This window comes from Gallus gallus, chromosome 22, assembly GCF_016699485.2.
Source record: "Gallus gallus isolate bGalGal1 chromosome 22, bGalGal1.mat.broiler.GRCg7b, whole genome shotgun sequence".
NCBI lineage: Eukaryota > Metazoa > Chordata > Aves > Galliformes > Phasianidae > Gallus > Gallus gallus.
The window spans coordinates 2,995,093-3,014,110 of NC_052553.1; the positions used below are offsets into that span (position 1 = coordinate 2,995,093).

The 19,018-nt window shown below is 62.2% G+C and overlaps 1 protein-coding gene across 1 annotated transcript; it reads right to left on the bottom strand.

Moving 5' to 3' along the window:
- Positions 1–11: 11 nt before the first annotated feature.
- FER1L5 (fer-1-like 5) lies at positions 12–18,600 on the bottom strand. The gene is made up of 50 exons (XM_040651495.2): positions 18,454–18,600; positions 18,153–18,208; positions 17,983–18,074; positions 17,606–17,906; positions 17,404–17,532; positions 17,243–17,305; positions 17,123–17,173; positions 17,014–17,044; positions 16,816–16,931; positions 16,604–16,724; positions 15,513–15,730; positions 15,361–15,404; positions 15,224–15,291; positions 15,056–15,150; positions 14,829–14,942; positions 14,560–14,740; positions 14,364–14,488; positions 13,341–13,432; positions 12,115–12,315; positions 11,888–12,044; positions 10,913–11,026; positions 9,931–10,094; positions 9,745–9,859; positions 9,570–9,672; positions 9,340–9,494; positions 8,717–8,887; positions 8,144–8,243; positions 7,969–8,046; positions 7,714–7,895; positions 7,465–7,623; positions 7,287–7,385; positions 6,425–6,586; positions 6,163–6,346; positions 5,456–5,481; positions 5,307–5,348; positions 5,125–5,238; positions 4,491–4,616; positions 4,253–4,408; positions 4,087–4,178; positions 3,125–3,295; positions 2,290–2,438; positions 2,085–2,224; positions 1,576–1,664; positions 1,412–1,507; positions 1,180–1,321; positions 987–1,086; positions 723–916; positions 516–625; positions 283–430; positions 12–192 (listed from the first exon to the last, which is right to left on the bottom strand). The coding sequence occupies exons 1-50, from the start codon at positions 18,536–18,538 to the stop codon at positions 121–123; spliced, it is 6,093 nt and encodes a 2,030-aa protein (XP_040507429.1). The 5' UTR covers positions 18,539–18,600; the 3' UTR covers positions 12–120.
- Positions 18,601–19,018: the final 418 nt, after the last annotated feature.

The following is a 19,018-nucleotide window of genomic DNA, read 5'->3' on the forward strand; positions in this document are numbered from 1 at the left end:
GGCTCTCTGCTCACAGAGCACGCTGCTTTGCCCGTCTCACTTCTGATTTTATTAAGGAGGTGATGTGGCTGCACGGCATCCCCTCAGTGCTCCGTGTCCCACCTCTGGCGCTGGGGCTGCTCAGTGTTTGCTCCCAACGCCAAAGAGGTGCAGCCCCTGCAGCGGGTTCACCAGCTTCATGGCTATGTAACCCTGCAGGGAGGCACAGGGGGGTGGGGTGGGGGGGCTCAGCAGGGCTCTGTGAGCAGCGGGAGAGGGGGTTTGAGGGTCCTCTGTGCTCACCGGGGCCGAGTAGATGAAGTTGAGGAGCAGGAGGAGCAGCAGCAGCAGTGCCAGGGTCACAGTGATGCGGCAGCGGTGCCGCTGCCAGACGGCGTAGCGCAGGGCACGCAGTGGGGCCCGAAGCCATAGGAAGGATGAGTCGGGCCGCCTGTGGGACATGGAGCTGTGTCACCCCCCCCCCCCTCCCCCTTTCTGCCTCCCTCTCTGTGCCCTTTAGGGCCTGGGGGGCTCACACGGGGGGCTGCAGTGTTGGGTACGCGTTGGGCTCCTCCCGGCCTTTCCCCGCTGGTCTCTCTTCTGCCTCTTTCTCACTGAGCAGCTCCAGGCTCAGCTCTAGCTTGCCCTGCAGGAGGAGCAGCGGGTGGATACGGGGGCAGGATGTGTTCCCCTGCTTCCCCCCCCCCCCACCAAATCCCACTGCCTTCCCTTCCCCGCCGTACCGCCATGCGCCGCGTGCCGCCCTCGTGCACCACGCAGGGCCACCATCCCCGCGCCTGCTTCTGCCGGAACAGGGAGAAATGAGGGGGTCCCCCAATCCTCCCCCAGGGCCAGGGGCTCAGGCGTGGCTTAAGGGCGCAGTCCTGCGGCCGCTGAGCTGGACGGGGCAGCCGGGTGAGCTCCAACTCCAGGACACCTGCAGGGAGAAGCGTTACCCCCCCGGCGGTCCCACCGCCCCCTCCTCGGCTGGACAGATTTACCCTCACCCAAAAAATCATCGGCCGAAAACTTGTCGTTGTCCCACACTTGGAGGATGAGCTTCGGGGGCACCTTCAGCACCGTCTCATCCAGGCTCCAGAAATGCTCCTGCACGGAGCGAAGGGGGGGGGACAGGGACGAGGGGTCACGCTCAGCCCCCCAAAAACCTCATTCTCCACCCCTCGCTGTGGGGCACAGCACCTTTTGGGGCAGCACGCAGCGCCGCTCGGCCGCCAGGTACTGGAAGGGGAAGACGAAGCGCCAATGGAAGCTGCCATCGCCCTGCAGCGCCCGGTAATGCACGTCCGTCCTCTGCTTCTGCTCCTCCAGCCCGTCCAGCCAGCTGCACGCCATGGGGAGGGGGCACGGCTGTCCCCTCGGCCCCACCGCTTCACCCCCCAGCCTTGGGGACGCAGCGGTGCCCCGCGCTCACCCGGTCACATAGATGTCACTCATCCTCTGCCCTGCGGCGTTGATGTCCCCCGGCTCCACGTCGCGCGTGTTCCACACCACGCAGCGCAGCTCGTAGCTGGGGAGGGGGCGTTGTGTCACCTCCCACCCCCGGGGGGACATCCCTGTCCCGTGCTGAGCGCTCACCTCTGGGGTTGGCGGGGAGTGATGTCCACGGGGGGCCCGGGGGGGCCGAGGCTGGCGGGGAAGATGTCCACCCACATCTGCACCTTGCCCTGTGCCGTGGGGTGGATGCGCTGCCACTTGTTCCCGTGTCCCCAAGGTCTCCGTCACCCCCCCCCAGCATCCCGCCTTGTCATTGGGTGCCCACCATGCTAGGACCCCCCCCAACCCCGCCACCCGCTGTCCCCATCATCCCCAGGCATCGCTTTATGGTGTGGTGTCCCAATTGCCCCCGGACCAGCATCCCTCCCTGTGGGGCTGTCCCTGTCACCCCAGGATCCCCACTGCCCCCAAACCAGCATCCCTCCCTGTCACCCCACTGCGTGCCCGAGGTCCCCACCACCCCACAGCCCCCAGCATCTCTCCGGGTGCCCTTATCCCCATCACTCCTCTTTCCCCATCGCCCCATGACACCCCTTTGCACCCCGCTGTCCCCACCACCCCATCCCCACCACCCCATCCCCAACCCCCACCTGCTCCAGCCCAGGCTGGGCACTGTTGTACAGCGTCCTGGTCTCCAGGTGCTCGGGGACGAGGTTCCACGCACGCAGCACATGTAGGGCCAGGCGCTCCCGGGGCGCCCCGGGGTGACGATATGTGGGGGGACCTCTCTCTGCAATACCAAACCTTCGCACCACGGAGGGACCCCATCACCCCCCCCCCCGGACCCCGACCCACCGAAATGGCTCAGCAGGAAGGTGGAGCCCCCAAAGGTGACGGCGGTGCCCTCGGCGCTGAATTCGGGTGCCTGCAGCCCCCGGGTGTGAGCCAGGTGCTCCAGCGCCCGGCTGGGGCTCAGCTGATCCCTCCAGCGCCCGGGGCCAGCCCTGTGGGCACAGTATGGGGCTGAGGGCTGTGCTTCTCACCCCTTTGTGCCCACCCCATAGCCCTGTGCCCACCCAATCCCCTCATCTTCCCCTCTGTGTCATCCTCGGCTCCCCGTGCCCATCCCCCCGTGCCCTTACCAGCTCCCCACGCCCCCTACGCCAACCCCGTCCCACCTCCCTGTTCCCAATTCCCTCTGCCCATCCCCTCGGACCCAACCATTCCCCATCCCTGCTCCTGTCCCATCCCTTCTCCTCGTCCCCATCCCCCTGCCCACTCAGTCCCCATTTCCTATTCCCATCCCCACCCCATGTACCCACCTCATCCCCATCCCCCTGTGCCCTCCACACCTCGTTTTCCCCATCTTTCTTCATCCCTATGCCCACCTCAACTCCGTGTCCCCGTGTCCCTGTGCCCTCCCCATCTCGTCCCCATACCTTTGTGCCCACCTCCCTGTCCCCATGTCCCCTATGACCCCCCATCTCCTTGTCCCCATGCCTCTGTGCCTTCCCCATGTCCGTATCCCCATCTCTTTGTCCCCATGTCCATGTCCCCATCTCTTTGTCCCCATGCCCCCATGCCCCTGTGCCCTCCCCACCTCCCTTGTTCTCATCCCTCCGTCCCCACCCCCTCCCCACATCCCCACCCCCAATCCCGGAGCCCCCTCCCCATTCCGGGGGTCACCCACGTGCGGTACAGAGGGGGCAGCCCGCAGTGGGCACGGAAACGGGACAGCAGCCGGTTCTCCAGGTCGATGGTGGTGCTGCCAATCTCCTGGTCGGGTGGCAGAAGGTCGTGGTCCAGCAGTGAGACCCGCAGGTCCTTCTCCAGGGGGACGGTGCCCATCACCTCGAACATCCTGGCAGTGGGGACAGGCACCGGTGGGCATGGGGACCTGCTGGCACCAGGGAATGGGGCTGATAGGTGTGGGATGTGCTGCCATGGGGACTGGAGGGCATAGGGAGTGGGATCCTGGTGGTGTGGGGGGTTGGTGTAATGGGACCTACTATTGTGGGGAATGGGGAGCTGGTGCATGGGGCTGTGGTGCCATGGGGACACGGTGTTATGGGACCTGGTGTTATGGGGAATGGGGAGCTGGGGGCATGGGGGTGTGGTGCCATGGGGACACGGTGTTATGGGACCTGGTGTTATGGGGAATGGGGAGCTGGTGGCATGGAGGTGTGGTGCCATGGGGACATGGTGTTATGGGACCTGGTGTTATGGGGAATGGGGAGCTGGTGGCACGGGAACTTGGTGTTATGAGACCTACCATGGTGAGGAATGGGGAGCTGGTGGCATGGGAATGGGATCCTGGTGCCATGGGGACTTGGTGTTATGGGACCTACTGTCACGAGGAATGGGTACTGGATGGCATGGAGACCTGCTGCTATGGAGAATGGGGACTTGGTGACATGGGGAATGGGATCCTGGTAGCGTGGGGACTTAGTGGCATGGGGAATGGCATCCCGCTGGCATGGGGACCCGCTGTCACGAGGAATGGGGACCTGGTGCCACGATGATGTGGTGTTATAGGGGCACACCTGCATGGGGAATGGGGACCCCCAGCACAGAGTCCCAGCAGCCCCCCTGGGCACCTCTCTGTGCCAGCCAGGAGTGGCAGTGCCACCAAACCACCCGTGGTGGCCCTACCTGCCAAAAACCGGTTCCACGGTGTTGGGCACATACTGGTCACGCTGGCCCAGGGTCTTTGATCCCAGAGAGACACGAACGTAGGGGTCACACTGGCAGCAGGGAGGGGGGCCGTCAGGGTGACAGATGGTGATGCGTGGGGTGGGGGACGCGGGGGTGGCCTTACCATCCCATTGCGGTCACGAGGGGACAGGTCGAGGGCACGGACGATGTAGACGCGCACCAGGCACTGCTGGGGTTGGCTGGGGGGCAGCTCCTGGAAGTGGCGGGGCGGGGGGGGCACCCCGGGGTCCTCGGGTAGGGGGTAGAGACAGAACAGCCCCTGGGAGTGGGGGATAGCCTGGTTGTGCAGCCCAAGCGCCCCCACGTTGGGTCTGGGGTCCCCGGGGGCACGGGGGTCTCACCTTGAACTCGCCCACGGGCACGGGGTCGTCCCCCTGGTGCCCCCCCGGCTGGTAGAGGGGGAAGGTCTGGCAGAAATCCTGCAGCCCCTCGAATTGGGGCACGGCCTCCAGCTCACAGCCGTACACCTGGGGGCACAGCGGGGCTGGCGTTGTCCCCATCCCTGCTTTGGTGCTTCTCCTCCTCCAGCCCCCCTCCTCCATCACTGTTCCCACCCCATCGCTGTCCCTGTCCCCCCCTCATCTTCATTCCTGTCCTATTCCCGTCCTTGTCCCCATCTCATCTTCACCCCCCATCCCCAGCCTTGTCCCCGTCCTTGTTCTCATCCTGTGTTCCCCACGGTCCCCATCTCTGTCCCCATCCTCATCTCAACCATTTCTTCATCACTTTCCTTCCCAATCCTCATCCCCATCCTGTTTCTCCCCCAGTCTCCATCCCTGACCGCGTCCCCATCCCACCTTTATCCCTGTCCCCGTGTATCCTTAATCACCAACCATCCCAGCCTCCATCCCCACCTTTGTTCTGACCACCACCCCACCCCTGTCCCAGTCCCACCCTATTCCCACCTCCATTCCCACCTTTGTCCTTCCTACCCCATCCCCATCCCCTGCCCCACGTCACGCCGTCCCCCCTCACCTTCAGGCTGTCCCTGTGTGTCCGCCGGTGGCTCTTTGCCGTGTCCCCCATGGCCATGTAGAATTTGCTCCACCAGTCGCCCTCTTCCTCATCCTCCTCCTCCCTCTCCGTGTCCTGGGGGGCAGCAGGGTGAGGCAGGATGACCCTGGTGGCCCCTGGTGGCCCCCACTTCCTGTGCCCACCTTGTCTGCAGTCCCCTTCTCGGCGGTCACCCTGGGGAGCATCTGTTGGGAGCGGAGGGGACATTTGGGGACAGGAGGTGGGGGTACCCCGCGGCACAGCCAGGGCTGCTGGGGGTGGGGACAGGTGTAGGGGACACGGGGGGGCTCACCTGAGCGATCCTGCCCCAGGCAGCAGCTGTGTGAGGGGGGGGGACACAAAGTGAGTGTCCTACAGAGGGACAGGGAGGGGGCACGGATGGGACAGGGATGGATCAGGGATGAGAAAGGGATGAAGCAGGGATGGGAAAGGGATGGATGGGATGGGACTGAGATAGGACAGAGATAGGACAGGGATGGGGCAGGGATGGGGCAGGGATGGGACAGAGATAGGACAGGGATGGGGCAAGGATGGGACAGGGATGGGGCAAGGATGGGACAGGGATGGGACAGAGATAGGACAGGGGTGGGGCAGGGATGGGAAAGGGATGGGACAGAGATAGGACAGGGATGGGGCAGGGATGGGGCAAGGATGGGACAGGGATGGGACAGAGATAGAACAGGGATGGGGCAAGGATGGGACAGGGATGGGACAGAGATAGGACAGGGATGGGGCAAGGATGGGATAGGGAAGGGACAGGGAGGAAATGGGGTCAGGGACAGGGCAGGGAGGGGATAGGAGGATATGAGGGACAGAATAGGGCTGGACAGGCATGGGGACATGGATAGGAATAGGAATGGGATGTCAGTAGGGCTAGAGATGGAGCAGGGATGTATGAGGGATGGGGAAGGGACAGGGATGGAGTAGAGGCTCCCAGAGAGAGCGCGTGGATGGGCAGAGATGGGGCAGGGACAAGGAGGGGAGGGGACAGTGTTGTACCGGGGTTGGGACCGGGCACGGGGACACGAGGTCTGGGCAGCTGCTCCTCTCCATCGGGCTCACGACGGAACCTCGCCAGGTCCTGCACGCACGCCTGGCCCACGTGGGGCCGATACCCAAAGCCCTGCGTGTCCAACACCCGCAGCCGGATCGGGGGTACGTACTCCTCCTCCACCGGTAGGTGCTGGGACCAAGCCACGCCATCACCCCGGGGTGCCAGCACCCACGGGTGGGCTCCGCTCCCCCATCCCCATGAGCTCACCAGCGTCAGCAGGAAGGCGTTGATGGGGAAATTGGGGTTGGTGGCGAGGTTGGTGATGGGGGGGATGCGCAGGATCTGCCCCCCGCACTGCACCTCCAGGCTGGGGGCGCGCACGGGCAGCAGGGAGCGGCCACGGAGCCCCCGCAGCCCCCACGCCAGCACCTGCGGGGCCCACATCCACTCACCCTCACCCATCTCCATCCTCTCCTGCATCCCTGTCCTTCTCACTCCCATTTTCGTCTTCTTCATCACTGTCTTCGTTGCCTCCCAGTCTCCATCCCTGCCTTTGTCCCCTTCCCATCTTCATCCCATTCTCCACCTCTACCCTGTTCTTGTGCCCATCCCAGTCCCCCAGCCCATCTTTGGTGCTGTCCCTGTCCCCATCCCTGTCCTCATTGCTGTCCTGTCTTTGTCCACGTCCTCATCCCTGTCCTCCCTGTCCCCACCTTGTCCTATCCCATCATATCTCGTCCTATTCCTTCCCATCCCATCCCTTCCCTTTCCATTGCATCCCACTCCATCCAATCCCGTTCCCTTCCATCCCATTTTGCCCCTTCCCTTCCCTTCCCTTCCCTTCCCTTCCCTTCCCTTCCCTTCCCTTCCCTTCCCTTCCCTTCCCTTCCCTTCCCTTCCCTTCCCTTCCCTTCCCTTCCCTTCCCTTCCCTTCCCTTCCCTTCCCTTCCCTTCCCATTGCATCCCATCCTGTCCCATTCCCTCCCCTCCCCTCTCCTCCCATCCCATCCCACTGTCCGTGTCCCCATCCTCTTCTCATCCCACTCCCCATCCCTGTCCTTGTCCCCTCCCTGTCCCAAACCTTGTCCTCACCCCTTCTCCTCCCTACCACCCGTGTCCCCAGCATCACCTCCAGTGCCATCAGCCGCAGGACCGGCCGGATGCCCGGGGGGATGCTGAAGGTGCCCTGTCTCCATGGAGGGGTGCTGAGCCGTGCCACCGCCCCATCCTATTGGGGTGACAGGGACATGAATGCTGGGGACAGGCTCTGGGAGCCCCCACGCACCCCCCTGCCACCCACCTCTCACCTCAGCCTCGTGCAGCAGCTCGAAGGCAGCCAGCAGTTCCCCAGCCGGACCCCCCGGCCCCTCCAATGGGTATCTCTGCAGCCGGGGGGGCTTTTGGCGCCCCACATCCAGCCACACTTTTGGGGTGCACACACTTCTCCCAAGGAAGCTCCCAGCACCCTGCAAGGCAGCGGCAGAGCATGGGTGCCCCCCCTCCATGGGTGCCCACTGCCTATAGGTGCTCCCCAGCCACGTGTACCCCCATTGTACCCCTCCATCCTGATCGAACACCTCCACCACCACAGCTGGGGGCTCATCCCGCACCCCACGTGGGTCCCCATAGAGCGGCACCCGATGGAAGAGCAGCGCCTGATCCCAAACCGGGTCCAGAGTGCCGGGCAGCACGCGGGTGCTCTGGCTGACGTGCACGAAGGAGACGTGGGCAACGGGGTCTGTGGGAGCAGCACCCGCTGTCAGCACCCAAGGGTGCTGCTGGGGGGGGTCAGGGTGCTGGGGTGGTCCCACCTGCTGTGGTCCTGGTGCCGTGGGGCTTCAGCTCCAGTGCTTGGAAGAGGTAACAGCGCAGTTGGAAGGAGCTGGGTTCTGCGGGAGGGGGGAGGGATGTCAGGGGGTCCTGGGTTAGTGTTAGTGTTGGGGACCCCTGGACCCCCAAATCCTCCCCCAGCACCCTGTGGCTCACTCTGGAAGGTGCAGAGGATGACAGGCATGGGGTGCTGAGGGTGTCCTCGGCCTTTGGGTGCTGCTGCCATCTGCTTGCACTCTGGCATTGCCTCCGCATCCTACAAGTTGGGATGTGGGGTGGGATGGTCAGCCCGGCCCCCTGTTCTGCTGTCCTCATGTCCCTCCATCCCACTGTGCCTGTGTCCCACTATCCCTGCATCCCCACACCTCTGCATCCCTCCCTCTGTTCCTCCATCTCAGCATTTGTCTGTCCTTCCCTCCATCTCTGCATCCATCTCTCCCTCCCTCCCTGCTTGTCCTTGCATCCATCCGAGTCTCCGTTCCTCCATTCCTCCATCCATCCCTCTGTCCCTGCATCCCTCTGTCCTCGAATCCCTCTGTCCCTCCATCCCTTCACTCCCATTTCTTCCTCCTAACATCCCTTCAACCATCCATCCCTCTGTCCCTGCACCCCTCTATCCTCAAATCCCTGCATCCCTCTGTCCCTCCATCCCTTTCCATCCCTCCATCTATCCCTCTGTCCCTCCCTTCACCCCCATCCCTCCGTCCCTCCGTCCACCCCCATCCGTACCGCTGTGCCCTCCAGGAGGAAGATGGCAGCCACAGATGAGGACAGCTCTGGCACCATGAGCCGATGCCAGCAGCGCCGCCGGCACACATCACCCGCTCGGCGCCGCGGATGGAAGCGGCCGCCCCACAGGGATGCGTACTCCCACACTTTATCCGGAGCCTCAGGGCTGTGCTGTGGGGATGGGTGGCACAAAGGTGACAGTGGCACAGGGTGGGGAGAGAAGGGTGCTCAGAGCAGGGGGCTGATGTCCAAACAACTGTCGCAACCCCCCCGTCCTTGTCACCCACCCCCATCCTTGCCATTCCACCCCTGCTACCCCCCTCCCAGCCACCCCATCCTGTCACCCCCTTCCTTGCCACTCCACCTGTGCCACTCCACTCTGGTCACCCTGCCACCCCATCTTTGTCACCCCCAAACTCACCACTCTATTTTCGCCACCCCCTCCCTCCCCCCCCCATCTCCACCACCCTCATAAGTACCACCCCATCCCCACCGCCCCACCCCCTGCCACCCTCATATCCACCACCCTGTTCCTGCCACCCCATCCTTGTCCCCCCCACCCCGTCACCCTCTCCCTTGCCACCCCATCCCCACCACCTCCATATGTGCCACCCCGTTCCCACCGCCACATCGGCATCCTGTTCCCATCCCTGGGCACCGCTGTCCCTCCGCCGGGTGCGCAGCCATCGCCGCCGCCGCTGTGTGTGGTACATCTCTTCTTTGGGGTGCCACGCAGTTGAGGGGTCGCCAGCCTCCACGCTCACCCCATACTCCCAGCCTGCATCACCCACACTGTCACTGTCACTTCTGCCACCGCCCCCACCCAGCACATCCTCATGGGGACATCGCTCACCGGCCTCATCCACGGCCCCCGTCACCTCCACCCGCCAGTCATCGGTGACGTGCCAGCCTTGGGGACATGCCACCTCCTCCTTGGGGGGCACCGCCGTGCCGGCCTGCAGCGGGCAGAGCTGAGCTCTGGGGTGTCTGTGCCACCCAACCGTGACCCCCATGTCACCCCTTCTCACCACATCAGTGCTGGGCACAGCAGCAGGTCCCCATTCCCCACCGCGCTGCCGGCTCTGGTTCTCGTAGACCTCTTCCAGCACCTCATCCATGCCAGCCTCGGGGGCCGGCAGCAGCCTGAGGACGGGACCAGCTGCCATCCCCTTGCTGTCCCCATGCACGGGGAGGGCTGTCCCTTGGGGTCTCACCGCCGTGGTGGTTCCACAGCCCAGGGCCCATCCCAGCGCCAGCCCTTGGGGGGACGGATGCGTTCGCGGGGCAGCCCCGCTCTGCCGGCGACGTCGGAGAAGCTGGGATGACCCGGGAGTGTCCGTCCGCTCCATTTGCCCAGGATCTTCATCTGGTTCTCATACTGGAGGAATGGGGTGTCACTGTGTCACCATGCCACCATGTCACAGTGTCACCATGTCACCATATCACCTCGTCACCGTGTTATCATGTCACCACGTCACCATGTTGTCACCATATCACCTCGTCACCGTGTTATCATGTCACCACGTCACCATGTTGTCACGTCACAGCATCACTGTGTCACCATGTCTCTATGTCACCACGTCACCGTGTCATGGGGCCACCACACTACCATGTCACCATGTCACTATGTCACCACATCACCATGTCACAGCGTCACTCTGTCATGGTGTCACCATGTCACCATATCACCTCATCACCGTGTTATCATGTCACCACGTCACCATGTTGTCACCGTGTCACAGCATCACTGTGTCACCATGTCTCTATGTCACCACGTCACCACGTCACTGTGTCACCATGTCTCTATGTCACCACGTCACCGTGTCATGGGGCCACCACACTACCATGTCACCATGTCACTATGTCACCACATCACCTTGTCACAGTGTCACTCTGTCATGGTGTCACCATGTCACCATGTCATCACATCACTGCGTCGCTACATCATGATGTCATCATGTCACCACGTCACCTCATCACCACACCGTGGTGTCACCATGTTACCATGTCATAATGTCGCAGTGTCACCATGTTACCATGTCATAATGTCACTGTCACCATGTCACCGTGTCACAGCATCACTGTGTCACCATGTCATCATGTCACCGTGTCACCATGGTATTGTGTCACCGTGCCATGGTGTCATTATGTCCCAGTGTCACCATGCCACCACGCTGTCCCCTGCCCAGCACTCACCATCTCAGCATAGACGTGCAGGGGGCCCTCCAGGTAACGTGGCAGCTCCTGGCTCTCAGCCACACGCCCCAGCCACAGCCGGACGCGGAGCTGGGCATGGAGATGTCCTGGGGCCTGGGGACACCGGGGGACATGGGGGGACATGAGTGGGGCACAAAGGGAATGTGGAGGATGGGGACACAGCGGGGACATGGGGAGGTATGGAGGGGGAAGAGAGACATTGAGGGGATGTGGAGGGGGATTAAGGGGACATGAGATACTGAGGGGACGGAGGGGACATGAGGAGATGTGGAGGGGACAGGAGAGGACATGGAGGTGACATAGATGGGACATGTGAAGAACATGGAGGAAATATGGAGAGGATGTGGAGATGGGACACAGAAGGGACATGGAGATATAGAAAGTTTGGGGAAAGGGTATGGAGGGGTCATGGAGGTGACATAAATGGGACATGGAGGGGACATGGAGGTCGTATGGAGTTGACGTGGGGGTGACACGGGGGGGACATGGAAGAGATATGGAGAGGACTGGGAGAGGATGTAAAGAGCATAGGGAGGGGACATGGAGGCGACGTGGTTTGAATGTAGAATGGATGTATAGGGGGAGAGGACATGGAGGGGATGTGAAGGGACTGTGGGGAGGTGACATAGATGGGACATGGAGTGGGCATGGGAAGGATGGGGAGGTAGTATAGATGGGACAAGGAGTGGGCATGGGAAGGATGGGGAGGTGACATAGATGGGACATGGCGGGGACATGGAGGGCATATGGAGAGGTTGTAGAGGGGACTATGGAGGGGACACAGGTGGGACACTGAAGGAAAGCGGAGGGGACATGGAGAAGACTTGGAGAGGACATGGAGGTGATGAGGTGACGTGGAGGGGGCATGGAGGGGACGCGGACTGGATATGGAGGGGGTGTGGAAGAGGCACTGAGGGGACATGGGGGGGCTCCAGGGGCCGCTCGCCGCCCCACCCCCAGCAGCAGAGTGTGCGTCCGTCCGCAGAGCCGCCCGCAGGCCGCGGGGCCGTGGGGCGAGCAGGCGAGGCGGTGCGCGGGGACGCGGGGCGCAGGCCAGGCAGCGGGCACCGCTCCGCAGCCACAGCAACACGTCGGGCACGCCGGCCTGCGGCTGGGGGCAGAGCAAGACGGGATGGAGGGGGGGACATCCAGGAGCCAAAAAAAAGCCCTCAAAATGGGGCTTTCTCCGCACCTCGGCCTGCAGCGCGGCCACGCGGCCCAGCCAGGCCTCGGCCTCAGGGAGCAGCGCGGCCCAGGCCTGGCGCGGAGGCCCGGCGGCGGCGGCCGAGGCGAGGTGCTGCAGGAGGTGCAGGCGGGCGGCGCGCAGCTCCGCGTCCAGCCGTGTTTTGGGGTGCTGGGCCTGCAGCACGGGCAGGGCGGCCCTGGGGAGAGGACGTGGGGATGCTCACCCACCTGGCCTGCCCCCAAAATGCCCCCCGTCTCCCCCCAGATGACCCCGTTCCCATTGCAGAAGTGGCCCGCTTGGTCCCCAGATGTCCCATTCCTCCACAAAACGCCCCATTTCCCCTGAAAAAGAGCCTTGTTTTCCCCCAGGACATCCAATTTTCTCTCAAGATACGCCCAATTCTCATCCAAAAACGATCCACTGCCACCTCAGAAATGCCCTCCGTTCTCCCCTCCCCCTAAAATGCTCAATTTGCATCCAAAACGACCCATTTCTGCTTCAGAAATGCCCCCATTCCATAGAACCATGGAACCACGGAACCACCAAGGTTGGAAAAGGCCTCCAAGATCACTCAGTCCAACCATCCACCTCCCACCAACCACCCTCACAGTGCCAGTTTTGCCTCCAAACGCCCCATATCTCCCCATTCCCCTCTGAAATGCCCCCTGCCCCCCCAGAATACCCCGTTTCCCCCCCCCATTATACCACTTTTTCACCAAAATGCCACATCACCCCCCAGAAACGCCCCTTTTCCTCCTAAAATTCCGTTTCCCCGCGAAATGCTCCATGTTCGGCCCTCAAATGCTCATTTTTCCCCTCAATTCAAACGTTTTCCCCCCCAGTGTCCTATTTCCTCCCCCAAATACCCATTTTTATCCCCCCAAACCCCATTTTTCCCTCGAATGCCCCACACCCCGCTCCCCACCAATGCTATTTCCCACAAAAATGTCCTAGTTTCCCCTATTTGCGTCCAATTTTCACCCCAAATTCCACATTACCCCCCAGAAACGCCCCATTTCCCCCCAAAACATCCCCATTCCCCCCCCCCCAAATGCCCCATTTTTGTCCCCACTTGACCCATTTTTTCCCTCCAATACCCTCTTTTCGCCCCCAAATGCCCCACTGCATCCTCCCAGGTGCTGAGCTCCCTTCCCCACCCCACCTCCAGCAATGAGGGTCAGTGATATGAGGGCATCCACAGCCCTCCCCCTGCATGCTGACCTGCAGTCCCGTGCCAGCTCACGCAGCAGCTTCCTCCCAATGTCTCCATGGGTATCCGTCCTCGCGTTCCGCAGCATTGCCACATTTCTCTCCTGTGGTCCTCACCGTTGACCAACCCCCACCCAGTGCTCATCCCTTCCACCCGTCCCCATGTCCGTGTGTCCCCATGTCGCCCACCCATACATCCCTGTGACCCCACGTCTGTAGGTCACCATGTTTCCCTGTCCATGTGTCCTTCAATTCCCACATCCACGTGGGCATCTTTATGGTCCGTCTTTAAGGTCCTTTTCAATCTAAACCCTTCCATGTGTCCCCACGTCCATGTGTCCCCATGTCCCTGCAAGCCCACATCCATGTATTCCATGTCACCATGTCCCCATGTCCCCACATCCACTTGTCTCCATGTCCCCATGCCCCTGCTTTCCCACATTCATGTGTTCCCACACCCATATGGCCCACGTCCCTATGTCCCCATGTCCCCACATCCACTTGTGCCCATGTCCCTGTGTCCCCACATCCCCGTGTCCCATCCCTTGTGCCCCATGTCCCCATATCCCCACGTCCATTTGTTTCCACATCCCTGTGTTCCCACATCCATGTGTCCCCACATCCACGTGTCCCCATCCCTTGTGCCCCGTGCCACCATGTCTCCATATCCCCACATCCATTTGTCCCCATGTCCCTGTGTCCTCACATCCCCGTGTCCCCATCCCCTGTGCCCCACATTACCATGTCCCAATGTCCCCACATCCATTTGTCCCCATGCCCCCATGTCCCTGCATTCCCACATCCCTGTGTCCCCACTTCCTTGTGCCCCATGTCCCCACATCCACTTGTCTCCATGTTCCCACACCCATATGTCCCCACCTCCCCGTGTCCCCATCCCTTGTGCCCCATGGCCCCATGTCCCCACACCCATTTGTCCCCATGCCCCTGCATTCCCACATCCCTATGTCCCCACCCCCTGTGCCCCATGTCCCCATGTCCCCACCCCCACGCCTCCCCCCACCCCTGGCTGCTCACCAGCCTCTCGCCCACACTGTGCAGCAGGTTCTGCCCGTCCCACCGCTGCCCAGCATCCTCCCAGGTGGAGGTGACAGCCACCACCGGCTTGCTGTCATGCCAGGGCATGTAGTAGTAGCGGTTCCCTGCATGCAGAATGGGGTGAGCACCCCACGGCGTCCCCACTGGGACAGGGGCGTCCTCCTGGTTTGCTCACCATCAAAGAGGGGGTGGCCTTGCGGTGTGGCGGAGGCAGCGGGGTGGCACGTGGTGTCCCCGGTGTCCCCATGGTTGCCGATGCTGAGCTCGAAGCGCAGCGGTTCGGACATGGGGGACAGCATGGTGGCCGAATAGAACACGGCGCAGAGCCCCAAGCGGTGGCGGCGGGGCAGAAGGCGCTGCAAGAGGAGAAAATCCCCCCCAGAAAACCCAAATAACCCCCCCTACCCTGGGATACAAAGCGGCCACACGTCACTCTGTCCCCACCTGCACACGGGCGACGTCCTCTGGGGCGATGGAGTCCTGCTGGCGCCCATCGGAGTCCCCCGTGTGGGTGCTGAGCTCCAGCAGCACCCGGCCCCTGTATGCCACCATGGTGTCCTGTAACATAGGATAGGTTATAGGACCTATAGGATAGGTGTCCTATAGCATAGAGGGGTACCTGGGGGGCTGTGTCCCCCCCAAAGCAGGTGATGCTGCATGCTGTCACCTACCGCACTCACACTGGGCATGGCAACAACATCTCTCCGGGGACCGTAGAAGGGGAGGAAGCTGGGTCCGAAGCAGGGTAAGAAACCTGGGGCCCCTCCTAGAGCAAACCGTGGGGTTCAGGAAGGGGGGGCTGCGAGGTGGGGACCCCCCCGAGGTGGGAACACACTCACCTTCGAGCTCAGTGCCGGCGGAGGAGATGTGGGAGAGGTGGAGCGCGGCGGTGCCCAGCACCTTAGACCTGAGGGCGAGGGGTGATGGGGGGGGGGCAACACCAGGGGACTCCCAGATGGAGGGATGCCCCAATTACCCGCTAAGGATGGCCAGCTCGATAGCATCACAGAGTGGGGGCAGCTGGGGGGACAAAATTGGGGTGGGGGAGGAAATAGAGGATTAAAGAGGGGATTTAAATAGGGGGTTTATTGGAGCGCCCGCTTTGGGGGCGCACAGGGGGCGCCTCACCCGCAGAGGGAAGAAGAACACTTCGTTCCATGTGGGCTTGGCGTCGGGGGGCATCACTCGAGTGCAGAGCTGTGTTGGGGACGCTGTCACCCCTCGCCATGTGCCAGCAGCACCCACTGTGCCCCCATCACCCACCGTCCTGCCCGCAAAGCTGGCGCGCACCGCTGCTGCCACGAAGCTCCTCTTGCTGCCGGCAAGGAACGGACGGGATGGCTCCTCTGTGCCAGGGAGTGTTCAGGTTAGGTTAAGTTAGGGTTAGGTTAGGGTTAGGTTAGGTTAGGGTTAGGTTAAGTTAGGGTTAGGTTAGGGTTAGGTTAGGTTAGGGTTAGGGTTGGGTTAGGGTTAGTGTTAGGGTTAGATTAGGGTTAAGGTTAGGTTAGCGTTAGGGTTGGGTTAGGGTTAGGGTTAGGTTAGGGATAAGTTAGTGTTAGATTAGGGTTAGGGTTAGGTTAGGTTAGCATTAGGGTTGGGTTAAGGTTAGGTTAGGGTTAGGGATAAGTTAGTGTTAGATTAGGGTTAGGGTTAGGTTAGGGTTAGGTTAGGTTAGGTTAGGTTAGGTTAGGTCAGGGTTAGGGTTGGGTTAGGGTTAGGGTTAGGGTTAGGGTTAGGTTAGGGTTAGGTTAGGTTAGGTTAGGTTAGGTTAGGTTAGTTCAGGGTTAGGGTTAGGGTTAGGGATAAGTTAGTGTTAGGTTAGGGTTAGGATTAGGGTTAGGTTATGTTAGGTTGGGTTAGGGCTAGGTTAAATTAGGGTTAAGTTAGGGATAAGTTAGTGTTAGGTTAGGGTTAGGTTAAGGTTAGGGTTGGGTTAGGTTAGGTTAGGTTAGGGTTGGGTTAGGTTAGGGTTAAGTTAGGGATAAGATAGGGTTAGGTTAGGTTTAGGGTTAGGGTTGGATCAGGTTAGGTTTTGGTTAGGGTTAGGGTTGTGCTAGGGCTGGGTTAGGCTTAGGTTAGGGTTAGAGTTATGTTAGGGTTATATCAGGGTCAGGATAGGGCTAGGGTTAGGGTTAGAGTTTGCACTAGGGTTAGGGCTGGCGTTTGGGCCAGTTTTAGGGTTAGGGGACACATCCCCATCCCTCACACCCATCACGCACCCCGGGGCAGATCCTCGGCGTGGTAGATGCAGAGCTGGAGCGTGGCCACACATGGGGCGAGCAATGCAGGCTGCAAGAGGTTGGCTTCCACCTCCTGGCTCCCTGCTACCTCCTCCTGCTCCTTTAAGACAAAGATACACACATACCTATACGTATAAATGTTATTTGTATTTAATTAACTCATGAACATAACGATGCTCGAAGGGGCTCACCGGCACGGGCTCACCGGCACGCAGCACGGCCGCGCTGACACGGAGGTACCCACAGCATCCAGCATCGGGGTGCCGGGGGTGCTGCAGGCTCAGCCACGTCCCTCTCAGCCTGCGCCCTGCTCCGGTTGGGGACACCCACGTCACCTCTGTGCAGCTCGGTGACCCTGCGGGCACCCGGCACCCTGCAGGGCCCCCTACCCGGTGCGTTGTAGACGGTGCCGACGTCCAGCTGTTGGGTGGGAGTGGACAGTGGAGGAAAGGGGCCAAGGTGTGTTTCTCCACCCCGTTTCCCCGCTGTCACCCTCACCTTGAAGGCGCCGATGATGGCATCGGCACGGATGGCCCTGGAGTTGAGCACCTGTGGGGTTGGGGACGGTGTCAGTGGCCACCGCGCCGTCACCGTCCCCGCGGTGCCATCAGCTCTGACCTGGATGTGGATGGGCAGTGCTGCCAGCTGTGCAGGCGTCAGGTGGAAATGCTGAGAAAACACCTAAAAACAGGCAAAGCCGTGAGTGCGGTGGAGGTGGGTGAGGGGACAGCAGCGCGTCATTGTCCCCAGGGCCACCGTGTCCACGTCCCCACGGCCACCTCGTTGTAGTAGGGATTGTTCCCAGCACGGATCCTGCTCCTGAAGCGCTGCTCGCCAATGAGGACCGTCACCACCGGTTTGATGGCACTGCCCTGCAGCTGGTGGCCCTCGAGGACCCTGACCCGCACCTATGGGACACGGGAATGCGGTGACGGGGGACGTCGTGCTGAGTGGGGGTCACCTCACCCTTGGGTGCCCTACCTGGAAATCCTCCTTCTTCCCCGCCGCAGGTTTGGGGTGGCGGCGCGGTGCCATCCCGATGGCTGTCCCCTGCACTGGGGTGGGACGTGGAGGGGACAGGGACGGTGCCATTCCTTCTGACCGCTGGGACGTGGCATTCCCCGCTGCCACCTGCCCGGGGGGGACGTAGGAGCAGCGCAAAGAGATGGTGGCCCCCGTGGGATGTCCCTGGGGGTCCCGCAACGGGAGCTGGCCAAGATCAAGCGGCAGCCCGGGGTCCTCTGCCAGGCAGCGCAGAGGCACTGTGGTGGCACCCAGGAGCCTGCAAGGATGGGGACAGTGAGCGCCGCCAGCACGGGGATGGCACCCTGCAGTGCTCACCCATGGGTGACGCTCACCTGTGTGGTTCCGGCTGACCCCAGAGCTGCAGGCGCAGGGCCAGGCTGTCCGTGGGGCGCAGGGGACGTGCGGCCAGAGGCCACACCAGTGTCTGCGGGGTGGGTGACAGAGCTTGGCGGGGTGTCCATGTGCCCCCACGCTGCTGTCGGCCACCTCTGGGCCAGCTCACCTCGTTCCATGTGGGGCTGCGCTCTGCCGACACCACCCGGGTGCTCCTGGGGACCCCTGGAGGGACAGGAAGCAGCATGCCGGATTGGGGACACGGGTGTGGGTGGCACTGTCCCCGTGTGCCATTCCCACATGCAGCCACCACCATCCCATCCCATGAGGACATCCGACAGCACCCCATCCCATGAGGTCGCCCAGCGCCACCCCATCCGGTGACGATGACACGAGGGTGGCCGATGCCAACCCACAGCGCAGGGACAGCCACCGCAGTGTCCCCTTGTCCCCAGTGTCCCCAGCAGTACCTCTGAAGCGAGCATACACGTGCACAGCGGGTCCTGCACCGGTGGCTGCCGGGAGGTGAGCGTTGGCCACCAGCAGCCGCAGCATGGCCGTGTCCCCGTGTCACCGCGGCGCTGTCACCACGGTGCCGGCACGTTCCTGAATGCATTGGGGTGGGGCACAGAAAGGGACACTGCTGCTGTCACGGGGTGGGTGTCCGCGTGTCACCCAGGAGCTGTGTCCCCATAGGTCCCCACGTCTGTGTGGCTCCGTGTCCCCATGCCCAGCTGTCCCCATGTTGCTGTGTCCCCATGTGCCCGTGTCTCTGTGTCCCCACATTGTGTCCCCATACGCTCATGCCCACGTGCCCCTTGTCACACGCTGTGTGCCTATGTCCCCCTGTCCCTCCTGTCCGTATGGCCCTGTGCCCCATATGGCCCCGTGCCCCATATGGCCCTGCGCCCCACATCCATGCGGGCATCTTTATGACCCATCTTTAAGGTCTCTTTTCAATCCAATCCATTCCATGTGTCCCCATGGCCCCACATCACTGCGTCCCCATGTCCCCATATCCCACTTCCATGTGTC